We start from the raw sequence: 20,330 nt of genomic DNA on the forward strand, positions 1-20,330 counted from the left end.
GCGTGGGTTGTAAATCACCCAGCGACTGTGCCTTTGGAAATAAACCCTACAGAAATAACCGAGATGTTTACGGCAGGCATTTACAAGCAGGGAAATTGGAAACACCCCGAATGCCTGCCAATCAAGGAAGCACTCGGCTACCCATGGAAGGAACGTTCTCTGTGGTGAAGATGACAAGTATATGCGATCTAGGTCAGAGAGTGGGAATTGCGTGATGTTAAATATATAAATTGTGATGTTAAATATAAAAGCAGGAACTCACGCGCTGATAAAAGGCATGCCAGGATGCTGCAGAGACCACAGGGATTACATGTTGTCCAGTGTCGGTCTCTAGTGTGTCTACTTCAGGCCCTGTCCTGGAACCCAGGACATTCTGGGTCCTGGGCAGGAGTGGGACACGGTCCCCCGAGCTCTGTGCCGTCCTGTTGGTGGATGCTGGGCAACCCTCATGGGCCTGCGCTCTGGATGTCGCTCTTGTGCTGGGACCCCGTGCTCCTGCCCAGCATGGCACGCGCTTGCCCAGATCCCCTCGGAGCCAGCACACTCTCCTCACCGGCTCTGACCCCGAGGCCGGGGAGCCTGGGGAGGGTCCCATACCCTCCTGGTGTCCCTGGACGGCGTCCACCAGTGAAGCAGTATGTAGCTGCCGGATCGTGCCGTGGAAGAGTCGTTCACAGGGTGGGGAAGTAGTGAGAGGGAAAAGCAGAACAGAAACAGCAAGAGTCTCCTGAGTGTTGAAGAGGAAAGCCTTCCTGTGGTGCAGACCTCACTGGAGACACATCAGAACATCATGGGACATCGTGGGACGCCAGACAACGGGTTACAGAGATGGAGGCGGCTTCGACTCGCTCTATTGAAACCACTTGTTTACTCCATTTTCTGCTGCGAGCAGGGATTCTGTTTTCAAAATTGTTATTATAAGCAGGAAAAAACCCCCACAACAACCTCATGTAGAAGTTCCTATTTTCTACCAAATTGCTTAGGTCCAGATTAAAAATATAAAGGGACCTCCCCCGTCATTTTAATCAAAGGTAGAAAAAAAAATTTTTGCTAACACACACATAAGCAGCAGCTTGATGTAGTTTAAATCCACAAATCCAAGCAAGCAAGGGCCTGGCGTGGTGAGTGAGCGTGTCTGCTGGGCTGTCCTCCCCGCTACCCGCTCTCCCCGCCCCCGAGTGCTGGCCCAGACCCTCCTCAGCCAGACTTGGGGCGGCCCAGACCGGGCAGAATGGACGTACCCGGCCTCAGGCTGGTTCAGGTCATCCATGTGTTAATTAACGCGGTAAATAAAACCGTTGGACCAGCCAAGTGCCTCTGCTGCCTGTTAAGCCTATTCCAGAAAGCTCTTCTTGTGTGGATCTGCCTGGGGAGTCGGGGGCCAGGAGGGCTGTTTTCACTGAGCGGGCACCCCTGCGCTCACCCTGTGTGGGAGCCTTTACAAAGCAGATAAACAAGGCTTTGGTCCTTTCCTTTCCCTCGGGACTCCTGGCTGCTTTGGGCTGTGAAAGTTAAGAAGGCCGTGGACGGGTCGGAGCGTGGGCCCTTGTCTCTGGTTGGCTGTCAGGATTCCTGCTTCCCGAGCACCTGAGTTAGCAGAGTATGGATGGGATGTCCCGGGTTGTTGGGCCACCGGGTGTGTCTGCCGCCGGGCTGTGCAAACAGCTCGCAGCCCTGGTGGCAGGCAGGCAGGTGCCTGCGAGGCCGGGACTGGGTGGAGAGAGCTGGAGTCGGGTGCAGGGTGGAGCCAGGGATGGGGGCGGTGGAGACAGGAGCCGCCACGTCCCTGGAATGTCTACTGGGAGGGATGCAGTGGAAGCGCGGAGCGGCCGCTGAGCAGCACAAATAGGGGCTCCCCGGGCTGCAAGGTTCTGACGCCCGCTCCGTGCCGGAACCTCTGCACGTGCTGCCTGTGACCGTCATGAGGAAGCCCTGCAGCCCCAGGCCCCGGACGCAGGGTCCCGAGAGCAGCATCCGTGGTCAGCGCTTCTGTGTCCCTGCCGTGGGGACAGGGCAAGACCGGACCCTCCCGCCCCAGCAGCCTCTCCCACCAACACCAGCTCGGCTCAGCGGGCAGCGGGCAGAGGGCAGGCGGGGCAGCTGGGCTCGGCCAACAGAGCAGGGAGCGGACAGGTCCCCAAAGCAGGCGTAGTGGGGGCCTCCATGGGGGCTGCAGGTAATCAGTGTCAGGGGCAAGTTCCAGGTGGCAGCGGGCAGGCGGTCACGGGGGCAGCTCAGAGGCATGGCCACAGGTTGGACGGGGAGCAAAGAGAGAGTAAAGGGGATGGGGAGCCGCTGGCTGGCTCACTGCGTCTGCCCGGTGTGCAGGGGCCAGTCACCCCCTTCGCTGGCGAGAGACTGACCCTCGGGTGCCACCGTGGGTCCACGCGGCCACAGCAGTGCTGGGCGCCCACCTGCAGCAAACCAGACCCCAGGCAGCTCTGGCGTTAACGTCCCCCTCTCTCTGGCCGGCCTCTCTGGTGTTGTGGTCCCACAGCAGACAGGAGAGCACTTTCTGATCCACCAGCCGGCAAGGACTGAAAGAGTGTTTTCTTCCTTTCATTAGCTTTACCTGATTTTTAAAAGCCCCATGACATGCTTGGTGCCCGGGAGCCTCCTCCTCTGAGCACGTTATTCAGATCACTCGAAACCCAAGCGCAGCAGTACGTGCCACACCGGGCATTGTGTGGCGACCTCGAGGTTCAGGGGGTCCCCCCACCAGGCGCACCCTCTTCCCAGGCAACTTCACCCGCACCCAGACCTTCACCCTCACCCTCCCTGACCTTCACCCTCACCCAGACCCCCACCTTCCTGGCTTCTCCCCCACAAGCTGCGGCTGGGTGACCTTGCTGACGCTGCAGCCGGCCACCACCCGCCACGCCGTTCGTGGACGGTCGGAGTGTCGGGCAGCGCAGGCAGGTCCCACCCGGATGCAGTCCACTGTCCGCCCTGTCTGTGTGTGCTTCTGCATCTTCATCTCAGCCTATCTGTGGGTACGGTGGGGAGCCTCCTGCTTCGATCAGGGGCTCCGTGACCTCCGCTCCACAGGAGACATCCCCCCACCTACACTCATCCAGGGAAGCCTCGGGAGGTGACCCTCTCCTGCTGGCCTGCGGTCCAGAGTCTGCCCCATCCCGGGCTCTCCCTGTCCTTCTAGAAGGCTGCCCATTCTTGTCCCGCTGGCCTGACACATGCTGAGGTCCAGCATCTCCACTCTCCACAGTCGACCTGTGGTGCTCTTACTCTCTTATCACAGTCTGGACACTGGGCCTGACCCCAGCATCCCGATTGCATGTGGAGAGCCACAGCGTAGGGCCAGAACTGGACAGATGAGTAATTATAATGAAGTGGGCAAAGTGAGCCGAGACACGTGCAGCATCGGCGTCCGGAGGAGACCAGGCTGACTTCCTGTGGGCTCTGGGAAAGACTTCCGAGAGGAGGTACTGAATTGAGTCTTGAAGGATGCAAAGGAGTTTGCCTGGGGGCAGCGGGGATGCGCTTAGGATGCGGACCCGGGCCCTTCGTCCGTGGTGTTGTCTCAGTGACTGTAAGTTTCTGGGAGGCAGATGCTGTGAGCACTGAGGGAGGGTGGTTGCTGACCTCACTGTTGTCTGTGATGTTCAAGGTGTCGGGGCCCCCAGCCCATGGCCCGCACGGCACTGGCGCTTCTGGGGGGCTTCCTTGTGATGGGCCTCGACTAACTAGCAGAGCGACCAGGAAGGGGGCGGATGCCTGGGGTGGGGGTGGGAGGAGACTGGGGGATGGTGGTGACTGGGAGGCTGGCTTCAAGGATGGAAGAGGGGAGCTGAGGGGCTGCCCGAGGGGCGGTGGTCATCGGGGGCAGAGCCTCTTCCCTGCACTCTCCCTCTGGGTAGTTAAGTCACCGAGAGCCCTCTAACTCGTGAGCATCCGCAGGCGCCTGGCCAAGCTTTCCTGGCGACTTCCACGTGTCTTCAGCTGGGAGACTGAGCTCTGAGGGCTCCCCAGGGGCCCGGCACAGCCTCACCCCAGGCCGGCCCAGGTTCCCCCTTACAGCTGACAGGCATTGGAGTGCAGGTGCCCCGTGGCAGACCAGGGAGGGGTGGCCAGGCCCGGGGGTCGGGCAGCTGTTTCTAGAACTTCTCTTCAGGCCGGGCAGCAGGGGCAGGAGAAGCCCTACACCAGAGGGGCCTCCAGAGGTGCCCTCCCCCGCAGCCGGCAGGCAGGACTCCAGGAGAGGAAGGCTTGTGTCCAGGAGCAGGTCCTGTGCCAGCCTGAGTGCAGCCTGTGAGCACCATTATTGAGCGCTTGCTGGATGCCGGGAGCTGTGCCTGCCGCCTTCCTGGTTTCCTCCAGCGTCTGGCTCCTGCCCGCTTGGCACTGCCCTCATCACCAACCCAGAGCCTTCTACGGAGGAGAGAGCAGGGTCTGAGCTGGAAGATGTGGGGCAGTGGGGCAGCCTGTCCAGGATCGTCCATCTGGCTGCCGGCTCTCGTTCACTTTATTTATGCGCATCCTGCCGTGCGCCAGGGAGGATTCCCGGCTCCCTGTCACTTAGTCCCGTACTTACCCTGGCTGGGCAGCAGCCGGTGGACAGGCTGCGTGGGTCCCTTCCCCCTCCAGGGATGAGCTCACCCTAGGGCCCCTTGGTGCCTCGCCTGGCGCCCACCATGCTGAAAGCAGCCCTCTGGCTGTTGGGAACTTCCAGCATCGTGGGGTCGGATTCTGGCATAGGAAGCTCTGTCCCAAGGAGGCTTGTGAGCCAGTGCTTGGTTGTCCGTGCGCTTTGGGGGCCAGAACGCGAAGGGTGGCGGCTCAGCCCTGTACGTGTGATACCCTCCGCCCTCCTGGGCAGGAAGCGGATTCGAAGACCAGGGCTGGGCTGGGCTGGTGAGGGTGAGGCCAACGCAGCCTCGGGCGGCCCTCGCAGTGGCTCTGTGAGCCTTTCCCGCTCCTTAGATGGATGGGGAAACTGAGGCTCAGAGGGTGCAACCCGGTGCAGAGCAGGCCTTGAACCCAGACCTGCTCGAAGCCTGTGGCCTTTCCCCCTCACCACGCTCTCTCCCAAGCTAGTCTCACCGGTCAAAAAAAAAAAATCCTTTCTTTATGTTATTTTTCTTAAAATAATAATAAAAAAAGAATATTTTGAGAATGTAACCCATGCACGTAGTGAGAAAATCACACAGGACAGAGAATGTAGAGTGAATTTTGTGCCCCCCGGCTCCCCGTCCCGCAGAGGCAGCCGCTGCCCAGTTCCCTGGCTGACTTTGGAAAAGCAAAGCTACGGCTCTGAGCACAGCTAGCGATCGTAAAGACCCGGGTCGTTAAGAAAATGTTCAAATAGATTTAGCGTAATATTTATTTATTTTCCAAGGAAGTGAATAGTCTGTCTTAATGACGTTTTGATCTCAAACAGGATTAGAGCGAAAAAGCGTTCCCTGTTTAAGACACTGCTTTCCTGGGGCCCAGAGTCCGGGTTTGGGCAGCTGGTGGGCTTCTCAGGCTGCGTGGGCAGCAGGGCTCCGGGGTGGGGTTATGACGGGGGTCGGGGGGAGGCTGTGTTCCGATGGAGGCTGTGCCTGCAGGGCCTCTGGGGAGGGAAGGCGGGGGAGGGGCCTGCGGTCAGGGGTGTCCCCAGCCCCCCTGGCCCCACGTGCTCAGCCACCTGTGGCCTTTGTGCCCACCTCTCCCTGGCGGCCTCCAGTCTGGACCCTTCCCAAGACATTTCCCGTTCCGGCTGTGTCTCATACGTGCTGGGTCTAATGTTCTTCGAAGATGATCTCAAATCAAATTAAACCGACGGTGGTGACAAGTTGAATACCGCGGAGGGCCTTCTGACGGGCCCCAGGCTCCCTCCGGCCTGTGCCCCACGCCTGCCCTGGACCCACACGGGCCTGTTCTCTGGCCTCTGGCTTGCCGTGCCGCCTCCTGCAAAACTTCCTCCTCTCAAGGGTCACTGTTTCGGGGCCACGTGCAGGACGTCTTGATGGCCTTGGCAGTGGTCACCCACTCTCCTGGGTTCCCTTCTCTTGGCTCTCCAGGCTGGTCCCCTCTCCTCTCAGGAGCACTAATGCTGTGGGCGTGTACACGTCTCCTCTGCTATGGGCCTCTGCAGCCTCTGCTGTAACTTGGGGCAGTGTTGGTGGAGGATCCGGGGGAGGGGGCCCTGGCCTCCAGCTTTGCAGCTTAATTATGCGATGCTTCTCCCTCCCTCCAGAACCTTCACAGAGTCCCCGCAGGCTGCACCAATCTATTCCGCTGTCTGGAGCTGGGCCAGGGTTCATTGCTCTGGGAGGACTCACTGGGTCTCACGTCCTGGGCATAGAGTGAGGGAGGATGCTCGCTTAGAGGCCCTCGGTCCAGCTGGCCCATGAGGATGCCCAAGCGGGGTGTCTCGCAGGAGCTGGGTGTGCCAGTCGGCTGGGCTCTGCCAGCTGCCGGGAAAGGGGCCCCTGCCGGGCTGGCACTGGGCGGGGTGGGCTGGGAGTCGTTTTGGGGGAGGGGCGCCCCTTCCTCGCACAGAGGCTGGGCCTCATGACCGGGTGCTGGGTGTTCACCAGGGGATTAATCGGCTCCCTGCCTCTGTTTCCCATTTCTCCCCCAGGGGGGCTTTCTCTGTGGTCCGACGCTGTGTCAAGCTCTGCACCGGCCATGAGTATGCAGCGAAGATCATCAACACCAAGAAGCTATCCGCCAGAGGTAGGGAATGGCTGTGCTGGCTGGCGAGGGCCGGGGGCCGGGGCTGGAGCCCGTCCTGAGGGATCGGGCTCGGCCCGTGGCTCACGGGGGCACAGTTGGAGCGGGGGCAGTGGGACGTGAACGGTGCCCGTGGCCGAGTGGGGCCGGGAGAGGCACCCGCACACCCTCACATCTGGAATTGCACTCTTGCTCTGGTTTGGAGGCTCGTGGAGCCCCTGCCTCACCTCCCCAGGGCTGGACGGGGAGAGGCGTGCGGCCAGGTGGCTGAAGTGCTCAGGTAAGGTCGTCTGCCCACGAACTGTGGGCCAGAGGGGGCCTCGGGGACCTGAAGACTTTGGGTGACAGGGCAGTGCTTGAGGGGCGGCACAAACGGCGCTTTTCCTAACTCAGCCCCCGCCGGTCTTCCGGACGCAGGGATGCACGTGGGGACTCATCTGCCTATGCTGGGGAGGGCTCGGGTCTGCAGGGGTGGGCTTGGTGCTGGCCCCGGGCGTGTGGCCTCACCCCATCCAGCACCGTCGAGAGCCCTTGCTGGGGGACGGCCCGTTCTGGGCAGACGGACAGACCCCTGCCCTCGGGGGATCCAGTGGAGTTCCACGTGGCGGGGATGAGGCGGGACGTTGGGGCAGGGGATGACATGGGGCGACAAGGCCAAGGCGGAGGTGCCGCCCTGAGCAGGTGATGTCAGAGCACAGAACCGAGGGGACAGGGGGCCGGGAGCCAGGCAGGGGGTCTGGTGGGGCCTCCAGCGTGGGTGTGGAGGCATGGGCCGTCCCAGTGAGGTAGCAGCACCACTGCCGCCCCCTGTGCTGTGGGGAGCCCGCGGATCTCCAGCCCCAGGGTCAGACAGGAGGGGCTGGGTGACCCCTTTGGCAGAGGGAGCTAAGCCCCTGGCCTGACGGTCTCCCACCTCCAGGCACACACATGACCCCACTTAACACCCAGACACAAATCTGAGCCAACAGAGAGGCTCCTTCTCCGCAGAGAGGCCCTGACTGCAGGCAGTCCTGGCCCGAGTCCCTCCCCGAGGCGGGTGCTGAGAACGCCTCCGTCTGTAGGGTCTGCAGTTTCCAGCCCGGCGGCCTGTGTGGGCAGGCGGCTGAGCCCGCTGTGCGGTTCGCTGAGCTGCGTGTAGGTGTTGTTTGGGCGCCTGCTGCGTCCCAGGCCTTCAGGGTTGAGTGTTTCCAGGGGCGGGCGCTGCTGTCCCAGCCTGGCCAAGGGGCTGGTTGTGCTCGGGTGATGAGGATGACACAGGGCCCCGCAGAGACAGGAGTCTGCGAGCCAGACAGCCCTGGGGTGTTCGTGTCGGGAAAGCTCAGATCCCGCAGCTAAACTGCGATCGTAATCATAATGCACAAGCTAATATTTACCGAGCGTTTGCTGTGTGCGTGGTGCCGTCAGATGCAGGGCAGCGTCCGTGTTTCCTGACACTGGGTGTGCGGCGGTGGTGAGCCACCAGCGTCACATGTTTTCGGGAGGATGTGTCCGCACAGTGTGTCCGTGGAGTTTCTAAAGCAGGAGGAACATTCCGCTTCATTCCATAGGCTTGTGCCAGGCCACAGGAGGAGAGAGAGCCCACCTTCAGAGGTCCCATGGACTCATGAGGGACACCCTCACTCATCCACCAGCTTTACCTAGCCTCTCCCAGTCAGTGCCCAGCACTGAGGATGGGGTGATGAGCAAACAGACCCAAACAAGCCACTACAGCCCCATTCGAGGGGTGGGAGCACAGGGGACAGAACAGGGAGGTTGGATGGGTCTTGAAGGATGAATAGGAGTTTGTGGAACTCAGGCAGAAAACCACCTGTGTATGTTTCCGTGGAATCACGCAGCTCCTTTCAAGGAACCTCATGCTCCCCTGTTTATATCCTCAAAGTGTTCTATAAATCGGGAGGATCAAAAGCAGTGGAAGGGCTTCCCTGGTGGCGCAGTGGTTGAGAGTCCGCCTGCCGATGCAGGGGACACGGGTTCGTGCCCCGGTCCGGGAAGATCCCACGTGCTGCAGAGCGGCTGGGCCCGTGAGCCATGGCCGCTGAGCCTGCGCGTCCGGAGCCTGTGCTCCACAACGGGAGAGGCCGCAACAGTGAGAGGTCCGCGTACCGCAAAAAAAAAAAAAAAAAAGCAGTGGAAGTCAAATTCCTTTCGTGCTCCACAATTACAACCTGCTCTTTCTTCCACCCCTGCAGTAGCAGGCCTGCTGCCCACTTCCTGAGAGCCAGCCTGCTTTCCACTGAGTCCCGGAGGCTGGGCCCCCGGAGACCCCTGCTAAGGGCACCGCTGTGGAGCTGTGCAGACCTGGGGCTCCGTCAGCCCTGCGCCTGGCCTCAGTCTCCTTCCTGGCTGGGCGTAGCCTGGGTTGGATGGTGGCAGGCAGCGCCGCCAGCCCGGACTGGTCTGGAATCGAAGTAGCCAGCCCTTGTCTGTTGTCACCTTCCCTCGGGACCACTTTCCGGGCCAGGGAAGCCAGGACACCCCCTGCTTTGCCTCTACTCTTGGGCCCCTGCATTGCCCAGGTCTGTGGAGGTCTTGGGCATTTGTTCCCCCCGTTTACCTCGTCATTATGGAAAATTTCAAACATCCCCAAATATAGAAAAAATGATAGAAGGAGCCCCCAGCTTCGACACAACAGTTTCCAGCTCCCAGGCAATTTAGTTTTCATCTCTAACCCTCCCCATCTCCCACCCCTGCCCATATATCTTGCAGCAGATCCCAGGCCGGCCACCATTTCACCCATAGGATTCAGCATGTTTCTGTAACGGAAAAGGATTCAAGAAACAACTGGCACTTCCCTGTGCAGGGACCCAGGGATCTTCTGACCCTCTCCAGCCCCTTTCGGGGCTTTCCGAGCTGAGTGGGCAGCGGAAGGGGTGAGGGGAGAGGGTCTTGGGCCCCCGACCCTCATCTTTACGCTGAGTGTGGACCAGCAATGGGGGCAGCCAGGCTGCTGGGTTTGGTCTTGTCGCCGCACGGCCCTGACCACCTTACTGTATGACCCTGGCCATGTTACTTAGCCACCCTGTACCTTAGTTTCCCCAGCCGTAAAATTGGGATAAATCTGATATCTACCTCAGAGGGGCATTGTGAGGGTGAGAGAAGGACTAAGGTGCTTGGAAGGAGCTGGCTGAGTGTGGTGCTGCCAGGGCACCTGCTGCCTTCTTCCCGACTATCCTGCCCAGCCTGCAGGCTCCAGGACTCCTCCTCCAGGAAGCCTCCCTGGGCCCTCACATCCAGCTTGGAACCCCCCAGGTCCCGAAGCAGTCACCTTAGACATTTCTTCATTGATCACTTGCTCCTTGAGGGCAAATGCAGTGGGTTCGTCTCTGGGCCTTTCCCGGCCCAGAGCCTGGGAAAACACACGTAGGAACATCCCACCCTCTCCTTACCAGCCTTTGGGGACTGGCTCCATAAAACCCAAAGTTCTCACCTGGCCTGACACTCAGCCTTTGGCCCTGTCTTCTCCTTACCTCCCAGCAGCTCTGCTCAGGCACTTGGTCTTTTCTGGTTCTGTACACCCCAGGGCCTTCGCACCTGCCTTCTCTCTGGAAATGCTGTTCCTAAACTTTGTATCTGCTTAACTCCTGTTGATGGCACTTCCTCAGAGGGGTTTCCCCTGAGCCTCCAGTGGGAATCTGGGACCTAAGCACCCTGTTTTTATTTTTTGGCTGTCTCTTCCACGAGACCACCAGGACCTCATCTGTTTCATTCACCACTGTGTCTTCCACACCCTGCTCAGGCCCTGACTGGTGCTGAGCTCTCCATGTTTTTGAATGAATGAATGAATGTTTTGAGTGAGTGGATTTTTTTTTTTTTTTTTTTTTTTTGTGGTACGCGGGCCTCTCACTGTTGTGGCCTCTCCCGTTGCGGAGCACAGGCTCTGGACGCGCAGGCTCAGCGGCCACGGCTCACGGGCCCAGCCGCTCTGTGGCATGTGGGATCTTCCCGGACCGGGGCACGAACCCACATCCCCTGCATCGGCAGGCGGACTCTCAACCACTGCGCCACCAGGGAAGCCCGAGTGAATGGATTTTGAAAGAGCAGATGTGTAGTCTGTGCTGGAGTGAGGTTAGTCTCCCAGGTGTGAAGTTGGGATAGGGACTGGGTGGAGTGAGGTCTAGAAGAGGGTTTGCTGCAGGGTGGGGTTTGCAGGGGAGGCCCCTGGTCCCTGAGCGGCTGAGCATTTGGGAGGTCCAAGTTCAGGAGAAGTTTCATGGTGAAGACTGAGGGTGGTGGGGAAGCAGGGAGGGGAGGCCTGGAGCCCACTGCTCCTCCCTGAATCCTGGTGACCACCGTGCAGCCTGCACCTGTGTTCTGCAGGGTCCAACATGCTCCCAGCAGAGGGTCCTGATGCCAGACCGGTCCCCTTCCCACAAAGGCCATTTCAGAGATGCTTGCCCCACCTGTTGTCCTGGAAGGCGCGAGTGGAGGGGAGCGGCCCATGGGTGGGGAGGAGGACGCCAGGCAAGCGCCCTAGAAAGAGGGAGAGTGGGGAAGTGGAGACTGGACCCAGAGGCCAGAGGGGAGGCCCCACTTGTGCCGGCTTCATATTCAGTGCAGTGTGGAGCGGGCTCACTCAGCACTGCAGGGAGGGTGTCCACTCCTGGGCTGAGGAGACAGGCTTAGTCCTTCAAGGCTTCCAGGGATAAGGAGAGCAGCAGGAGGACGATGCTGGTGCTGGACACACAAACACTGTCCCACCCGGTAGCTGGCAGTCCTTGAGGCCACGAGGACACTGCAGGTTATACCCAGCTTGGGCCCAAGGCAGGAAGAGTTAGATTTTTTTAATTTAATAATTAAATAGAGGACTGTGAGGCATTCAGAGGCTGTGAATGTACTGAATAATGGGAGATTATTAAACTGTTAACAAAAGCAGTCAGAGGAAAATTAATTGACGGGGTGGGGGGATAAGGAGAGCATGGGCCCATGAGGCTTACAAAGGTTTCCTGTTGCTCCTGCGTCCCCTCCCCCTCCCCCTCCCCCCGCTCACTGCCAGCACTAAGGGGCTGGTCTGTTGGCCTTTGCAGGGAGCCCCATGGACTGAGCTCCATTAGTTCTTACTGGCCCCCAGTGTCCAGGGAGCAGGTGTCCCAGAAATGACCCCGGCCTGCAGCTGAACTCGGGGGAAGGACCCTGCACAGGAACGAGGGCTTAGGCGTTTATTGTGTCCTGACCCTCAGCAGCAGTTTTCACGAGGTCGGTGGTGGGCGCCCCATTCCACAGACGAGGAAACTGAGTCCCACAGAAGCAGAGACGTGCTCAGGATCCCACAGCCGTAATGAGCAGAGCCTGGGACACGGGCGGCTCTAGATTTCACCCAGCTGCGGAGGACCCAGGGTGGATCAGGTGTGGGGCTGACCTCACAGGTGGGGGGGCTGACCTCACAGGTGGGAGGCTGACCTCACAGGTCGGGGGCTGACCTCATAGGTGGGGGGCTGACCTCACAGGTGGGGGGCTGATTTCAAAGGTGGGGTGCTGACCTCACAGATGGGGGGCTGACCTCACAGGTGGGAGGCTGACCTCACAGGTGGGGGGCTGACCTCATAGGTAGGGGCCTGATCTCACAGGTGGGGGTCTGATTTCAAAGGTGGGGGGCTGACCTCACAGTTGGGGGGCTGACCTCACAGGTGGGAGGCTGACCTCACAGGTAGGGGCCTGATCTCACAGGTGGGGGTCTGATTTCAAAGGTGGGGGGCTGACCTCACAGGTGGGGGGCTGATTTCAAAGGTGGGGGCTGACCTTACAGGCATGGGGCTGATCTCACAGGTAGGGGGCTGATCTCACAGGTGGGAGTCTGATTTCAAAGGTGGGGGGCTGACCTCACAGGCATGGGGTTGATCTCACAGGTAGGGGGCTGATTTCAAAGGTGGGAGGCTGACCTCACAGGTGGGGGGCTGACCTCACAGGTGGGGGGCTGATTTCAAAGGTGGGGGGCTGACCTCACAGGCATGGGGCTGATCTCACAGGTAGGGGGCTGATCTCAAAGGTGGGAGGCTGACCTCACAGGTGGGGGGCTGACCTCACAGGTGGGGAGCTGACCTCACAGGTGGTGCTGACCTCACAGGTGGGAGGCTGATTGCATAGGTGGGGCTCACGGCCCGGGTGAGGGAGTCACCGCCCGGGTGAGGGAGTCACCGCACAGGTGAGGGACTCAGCGCACAGGTGAGACAGGCCACAGACGTTGAGATCTGGGGCTCACTTCTGAGCCTCCTCCCGCCCCCAGGCTGATGCCCAGTTTACCCCCAGCTACCTTCACCTGGGGCCACCCCCTCCGCAGGGCCTGTGTGGCCCCTTCTGCCTTGGGGGGCACCCCTGCCGGAGCTGTGACAGGGCGGAGCTGTCTGGCCCCTAGGGGCTCTGGGGCTGAGCCTGCACCCCGGCCAAACCTGCCCGGAAGCCTTCGCCCAGCAGGAACCGGGGGCTTTCCTGCTGCAGCCGGCGCTGCCGCTTTGCTGTCGGCCCCCCGCGACCCACAAACGGGAAGACGACCGAGTCAGAGGATAACGGGCGCGGGGGAATCCGCGGAACTGGGTTACCGGAGGACGCGGCGCCGCATTGCAGGGTCGGCTGAGCATGCGCCGCGGGCGCTGGGCTCCCCTCCCCTCCCCTCCCCTCCCCCCTCCCCTCCCCTCCCCCCTCCCCCCTCGGGCACCCCTCCCCAGCCTGGGCACCCCTCCCGCCTATTCCGCGGCCCCGCCCCTGCCCCTCCCTGGCAGCTCCTAGCGTCCCAGGGGCGGAGTCAGGGCCTCACCGTATAATGTCCGAATTTCAGATAAACAATATTTTTTTAGAATAAGTATGTCCCAAACCCCCAGCCAGCTTTTGATCGACCCTGCTCTCGAATCGGGGCTCCAGGGGACGCTGGGTAGTGGGAGGGGTCTTCCTAGGGACCCGGAAGGTGGGTGGAGTAGGAGGGTCCCTTCCTTGGCCCCAGGCTCAGTCTTTAACTGGACAGACCCATCCCTCCCGGGTTCTGTTGCCAGGACTTGGGTTTTTGCGGAGTTGGGGGTGCCCATCTGCAGGTGGGGAGGGAGGAAGAGGGAAAGTTGGGGGCCCCTGTGGGCGGGGGGGACCCTCCCCCAGTCCCATGCCAGGGAGAGGATGGGGGAGCAATGAGGGAACCGGCTGCGGTGGCCAGATTTAGAAGTAATTTGAATTTCAGATAGGCTGTGAAAAATCTTTGAAGACAAATACGTCCCAAACTGCACGGGACATACTTGTATTAGAAAATTATTTATCTGAACTTGGGACATATGTATATGAAAAAAAACTTGTTGCTTACCTGAAATTCAGATTTAACTGGTCATTTTGTGTTTTATCAGGCAATGCCAAACAGAGTTGTTGAGAGAAGAGGTCTTTGTCGTTAATTCATTATTCAAACAGGCTAAGTCAGAACTTCCCCAAACTGGAGTGAAGGCAGGAGAGGAGAAGAAAGGGGGGGTGGAGGCCAGGCTGTGTGGGCAGGGGTCCTGGTGGACACCCCCTCCGTGTGCTTGGTGGCCTCACCTGTGAGGAGGAGAATGTGGCAGCTCCGTGGCCCTGTTCCCTGGTTCTGGGGTGTGTCTGTTTCTGGGGCATGGCTGCCTCTGTGAACCCTGAGTCCCAGGGGCTGGGGGGGCCTGATAGCGATGCTCTGTGAACTCAGGCCACAGCGGTGCCCACCCCATTGAGCTGTAGAGGGTCAAGAGAGGGTGGGGAGGTGGCAGCGCCTAAAAGGGGGACTGGTCCAGGGTTACTGGGAGGAAATCTCCACGAACTCCTGGGCCCCTGTGGGGTTGTTTTATCAGCCATTCCTGTCATTCCCCAAATCTGGGGGGGTCCTTACCGGCAGCCCTGTGCACCCCACATGCACCAAGGGCCCCCCTGGAGGTGAGCGTAGGGTCAGAGGGGCAGCCACAGGCTTGAGGACCCGCCGTCTTGGTCAGCACGGCAGCCCCCGGCTCCCAGCAGGCTGGCTGTCTGTCTCCGCACAGCCTGTCTCCCAGCTCCGGGGGCGGGGGGGGGGCGGGGCGCAGGGGCCTCTTGGTCTCCCTCCCTGAGCCCAAGGCTGTGCTTTGCGCACAGTAAGTCCCTAATGAACATGATGAAGGGGTAGGGGGAGCAGAGCGCTTCCAACTCAAGAACTGAGCTGGAGGAGGGGTCTGTTGGGAGGTGGTGGTCTGGGCCACCAGTAACTACAGATGGAAGGAGGAGGCTGGTGGGAGGGAGGCGTCCCAGAGGCCTTGCTGAGTCTGAGTAGGACCCTGACAGAATAAGCCCTGCACCCTCTGGGGGCCATGCCCTAGCCTGGAAAGCACGCCGTGCTGTGGCAGTGTCACGGGTGCTATCTTGGGGTGGGCTGTGATGAGACCCCAGCCCCGGCATAGGACGTACTGCACTGGGGCTGGGGAAGGAAGCAGGAAAGGAGGAGGCCACTGGTGGGCTCCTGCTGTCACCATTGCCCTACTGTACTGGAGGGTGCTACTGTCCCATTTTACAGTTGACACAACTGAGGACTCGAGAGGTAGTCATTTTTATTCACATCACCTCCTTTTTGCCTATTAGTCAGCGTGGGAGCCCGCCCTAGGGTCGTGGGCATGACCAAACACAGGATGGGGACCCCAGACAGCTGAGATGGACAGCAGTCTGTGTCACACAGGCTCAGAGCCCGGGGAGGACACTGCACGTCACGCAGGCCACTTCGGGTGCACTTGGGGCAGAATGAGCAGGTGACCAGAGAGTGGGGTGCCCCTGGCTGCCCCAGGGGAATGTGGTTGCTTGTTTGAATAATTCCTTGCTGGCAGGGGACCGAGGCCACCAGTTGGGGATGGGTCTGCTCTGCTCCTGGTCTGCCTGGGAGGAGGGCCGCTTGGCTGGGTGAGCGGGCTGGGGAAGCCTACAGCTAGGCCATTCGGGCCCTCCCGGTTTCATCAGACATCAGGGCAGCACATCACACGGGGCCTCAGTGCCAGGCCTTACATCATGAAATGCCACGTCTGTTTCAGAGCTGAGCTGTGCCCCGTGTTGGGTGATGACGGCTCTGAGCCTGAAGAGGGCGAATCTGTTCCCATGGAGGAGCAGCTGAAGGGCCACGGGGACCGCAGAGGGAGGGCTCTGGGGACCACGTGGCCAGCTAACAGCTCAGAGGCCTCAGCGCTGCGGTGTGGGGAGCAGCAGGTCGCTGGCCCAGCTCCCATACACCTGGCAGCTTGTCCTTGCCCCTCGAGGGCCCTTTCTTTGTCCCAACGAGGCAGTGGCAGCTGCAGGACCCACACAGGTGCCCTCCCTGGGCTGTGTGGCTGCCAGGTGACGCTGGTGTCATCATGGCTGGTTGCGTGCTGCCTTTTAAAAAGAAAACACACACAGGAAACTATGGGAGCTGCTCTTTTCATAATCATGGCTTTGCCAGTGCCCGCCAGGGCCTGAAGCGTGACTAGACCTTCCTGGGGACCCCAGTGCTGGATGCAGAGCAGGATGGGATGCCCCCAGGGCCCTAGATGCTCCCTGGGTGAGGAGGCTGGGGTCAAGCATGTTAGCCCGTTGAAGGCTTGAGAAGCCCCAGGAGAAAGACCATAGGATGGCTGAGGTCTCCATGCCAGCCCCCCTGGCTGGTGGCCCAGCTCTGATGCCCCACCCCACAGCCTTCCTGTGCCGCATCCTACATCTGAAAGTTGGAGGCGATGTTAATAACAGCCCTATGTCGCGGGGAGCCCTGGAGAGCCGAAGAGCAGACAGCAGAGGCTAATCCGAGGCCACCCGCAGACGCTCTCGTGCTCTGGAGCAGAGGAGCGACCAGGGTCCCGGGGCAACGCTCCCCTGTGACCTTCTTCCAGCTCCTGAACCAGCTTGTACCCCTTGACAGTGACCGGATGGTCAGACCCCGCTGCAGGACCCTGCGCTGCCCCTGGGGTCGCTCCCACATGTGCCAGCCCCCGAGCCCTGTCAGGAGGCGAGAGCCCCCGAGGCCCTGGCTTGGGGACGTCCTTCCCGAAAGCCCTGTCTTCTCCTGCAGTCTGTCCCTGCTGCACCCAGAAAGGGGCTGAAGCTGAGGCGGGAGCCTCCAGGGTCAGCAGGTGCCGGTGCTTACACTTGAACTGGCCTCTGTCTGCCCTGGTCCACCCACCCCCGGGCCTGCTCATCCCCTTCCTGGGACCCTGAGGGCAGGACTGTAGGTGGGAGGGCGAGGTGCGCAGGCTGGAGGGTGCCGTGGGCGCTGCTGTGGACCCCGCTGGCTGCTGTGAATGTCCAGGATGTCCTATCAGAGTCTGACTCAGCAGCTTGGAACCACAAGAGCTTCCGGCCCGTGTTCCCGCGCTCTGTTCCCCTGGAGCCTGACAGCTTTGGGACACGTTGAGTGAAGGAGTTGATGCTGGGCAGTGATTACCGTGAGCCCGCATGAAGTGGGATGTGGATATCCGTGAGCGTCTGAAGAGTCTAGAAAGCTCTCTGTGCCATCCGATGGCGTAGGTGGTGGAGACGGGTGGGAAGGAGAGGAGGGAACCCCGGATGACGCATCCCGGGGCCCAGTGACGCGGGTCACCTGGGGACAATGGGTCCTTGCCCTTGTCCAATGCAGCCGTGGACCCCCACCTCCCTTTGGAAGAATAGAAGCCCCTGGAGAGGAGACAACTGCTGGGGTCCTGAGTGTCGTGTTGGACGGAGGCTGGAGGAGGGAAGCGAGAACAGCAGCGAGGATGACAGGCCAGGTGCCCAGCTCTGTGGGCAGGCAGCGGGGAGGGGCCAGCAGCTGGGGTTTCCTCTCTTCCATGACCTATCCCTGGGAACACCCCCCAACCCTTTTCACACATGGGAAACAGACTCAGAGAACAAGACTTGGTCCCGTTCAGGGCCCTGTGTCCCGTGTCCCAGTGGCCACCCGAGCCCGGCCCATAGGCGAGCCTGCCACACCCCAGCTTGACGACGTTTGTTTGGGTTCACTGCTGGGTTAGCCTGGAAGGAACAGGAGCCTGGGCAGCCCCCGACCCTGTGGAGCCAACAGCTGGACAGCCAGGATGGGACGTGGGAGCTGCCCCTAGCCCTGCAGGCTACGGCTGTCCTCGGACCTCCTGAGGTGGGCAACATGGGCATCTGACCTCCCCCCCCGGGGAGGGGAGGCACTGTCTCTGGCTGGTGCAGGACGCCTGGCCTTTGGTCACACCCACCTGGGTGAGGACAGGCGAGGCAGCCAAGGGCAGGGGCTGCTGCCTGGACTCCCCGCAGCTGCCGTCCTCCAGCCACACCCGCACCCCCATGCTGCGTGTTCAGGAAGGTGATTCTGTAGACAAGTCACCCTCTGGGGCCTGGCCACACGCACACTCCCACACCCCGCAGCCTGTCCACCCCTTCGCCGTGGGCATCCTTCTCCCCTGGGGCCTTGGCCACAAGGGGTGGGCGTCTATGCTTCAGTGCAGAAGTGGATGGTGACCCCGGGGCGGGGGCCTGACCCCAACCTGAAGCTCAGATCCCTGCTGACTGGTGTCCAGGAGCTGCTGAGTTTGGCGGAGTGTCCTGGGCAGCAGCCACGGTGGCCCACGATCTCCAGCCGGTTCCCTGACGTGTCCCAGCCTCCCATGTCCCAGGCCAGGACCCCAGCAGAGCCCTCTGCCATCCCCTCGTCCCCAGCTCTCCCTGGCCAGGTCATCCTCCAGCCAGGGTGGGCAGGGGGGGGAAATGCAGAAGCCCGCAGAGACCCTTGTGCAGGTGGGGTCTCCCCAGTGAACACAGCCCGCCCGGCCCCAGGGCCTAGGGGGGTCCAGTAGGCATCGGGGAGGAGAGAGCATTCCTGAACCCCTCCACGTGCCAGGTGGTGTGGGCTTTCCACGCGGGGTTTCATGTTCGGTCCAGCCTGACCTGTCCTTACTCCTGACTTCCCGGGACGTGGCCGCACTTGTCCTAGGCCGAGCCCCGGGGAGAGCGTGGCAGCCCCTCCTCACGGCTGGGCCTCCTGTCTTCCCCCCACCGCCCCGTCCTTCCTCTGCCCGTGCCCGGCGCCTCGCGGGTGTCCTTCTGCCGGTGACGGCACTGCTGCCGCTCGTGGCAGCTGGCGAGGGGCCAGGCACCCACCCACGTCCCTCCGTTGCCCTTCTCCTGACTCCTCTCACCCTCCAACCGCCCCGCTCTGCTGTGAGTCACCCACAGCCAGGGAGCAGGTGGCGGCTGGGAAGGCGGCCGTCACTGGGGGGCTGTGAGGGAGGCCACCAGCCTCGGGGGCTCTGAGCTCCTCTGGGTGCCTGTTTCTCGACCCTGCGGTGCGCCCCACCCTGCAGGGTGCAGCAGGGCCCACGGACATCCTCTCCCACCTCCAAGGGTGGCATCTCCCGCCCTGCCCTCAGCTGCTACCTCTTCATTCTTGACTCAGCTCCGGCTGCCCCCACCTGGGGGTCCCTGCCTGGGAGGACTCGCCCTGTTGATGAGTTAGTTTGTGGCGGGGAAGAGCCGGTTTGAGTCTCTCTGCCATTCCACGGGGAGTTATTGAAGTCAAAGTTAACGCTTAGAGTGGGTGGACAGCGCCCCCCTGTGGTCACGTGTGGCAGCGCCTGTCTCTTCCTGCCCCTTGGGGTCCCCTGACCCATCCCCTTCGCAGCGGTGGGTGCCAGCCAGGGCACAGTGACAACCCCAAGCGGGCCCCTCCCCGCCTCCTGGGGGCTCCTGGGGTCTGGGAGCTGCCATCCTGTGTGGGGTGTGCACCCAGCGTGAGGCGTGCAGGGCTGCACGGGGCCACCTCCTTTCCCGGGTCACCCGGCGCCACACCTCGGGGACCCCCAGAGTGCAGGGTGGGCCTGCACAGAGATCAAGGCAGAATCACCCAGAAGCTTCCAGGTCCCGCGTTGCTGGGGCACGGGCCACAGAGCTGAGGGTCTGGAGCCTCAGGGGCTGCGACAGGAGCTCAGGCGGGTGACAGCTGGTGATGGCAGGTCCAGTGTCGCTGGTGTCTTTGAGTAAAGTGCTTTTTGTTTTGTTTGATAAGCGCTTTTATAGAGTATAAATGAATGCCGTGTTTTATCGATGGGGTGTTTCTCTGCTAGGAGAAATAAGTAGCTTGTTTCTGCCTCTGCCGGCCCCCTCGCGGGAGCAAGTGTAAGTGTCGCGTGCACGTCAGGTTGCCCCAGACGCAAGACGGTCGCTTTTTGGCTACAGGCCCGCAGGCACTTAGGCTGGTCTCCATGTGGGGTGTGGATCTGTCAGGCACCCGAGCATTTAAGAGATGGCTGAACTCAGGGGTTCCCTAGAGCTTCACATCAGAGGGGGTGTGAGAACCGAGTCTGTGCCCGCATGAATGGCACGCTCCTCCAAAGCCCCACTCCGGCGCCCCACCCTTGAGTCTCCTTCAGGCAGCACCAGCCCCCGCACCCCGACTCCGCTGTCCTCAGGGATCACAACACTGCTGCACCTGCTCCTTGGGACCCAGGACCAGTGTCCCATGGGTCCCCGGGACACGGTCAGTGCTGGCCTTGGGTCTGTGGCGGGGAGGAGGGCGGAGAGGTCTCGCCTTGACAGGGTGGGGTTCTGGAGGCTGGCGGGGAGCTTAGCTTGTGCCCTCATTCCCTGGCTCCCCATTTTTCCATGTCCTATTTCAGAGGTCGCCCTCAGACCCCAGAGACAGGGCACGTGAGGGGTGATGCAGGGACCGACCCTGGAAAGGGGGCCCAACGCCCTCTGGGGACAGGATGCACGGGGGT

At 61.3% G+C, this 20,330-nt stretch overlaps 1 protein-coding gene across 1 annotated transcript in view; it reads left to right on the forward strand.

Moving 5' to 3' along the window:
• CAMK2B (calcium/calmodulin dependent protein kinase II beta) overlaps window positions 1-20,330 on the forward strand; it is a 93,127-nt gene that overhangs the window by 27,008 nt on the left and 45,789 nt on the right. The window contains exon 2 of the mRNA XM_073809526.1: window positions 6,584-6,678. Coding sequence (XP_073665627.1) covers window positions 6,584-6,678 — 95 coding nt within the window. The remainder of the gene's footprint in view (window positions 1-6,583; window positions 6,679-20,330) is intronic.

This window comes from Tursiops truncatus, chromosome 9, assembly GCF_011762595.2.
Source record: "Tursiops truncatus isolate mTurTru1 chromosome 9, mTurTru1.mat.Y, whole genome shotgun sequence".
Classification (NCBI taxonomy): domain Eukaryota; kingdom Metazoa; phylum Chordata; class Mammalia; order Artiodactyla; family Delphinidae; genus Tursiops; species Tursiops truncatus.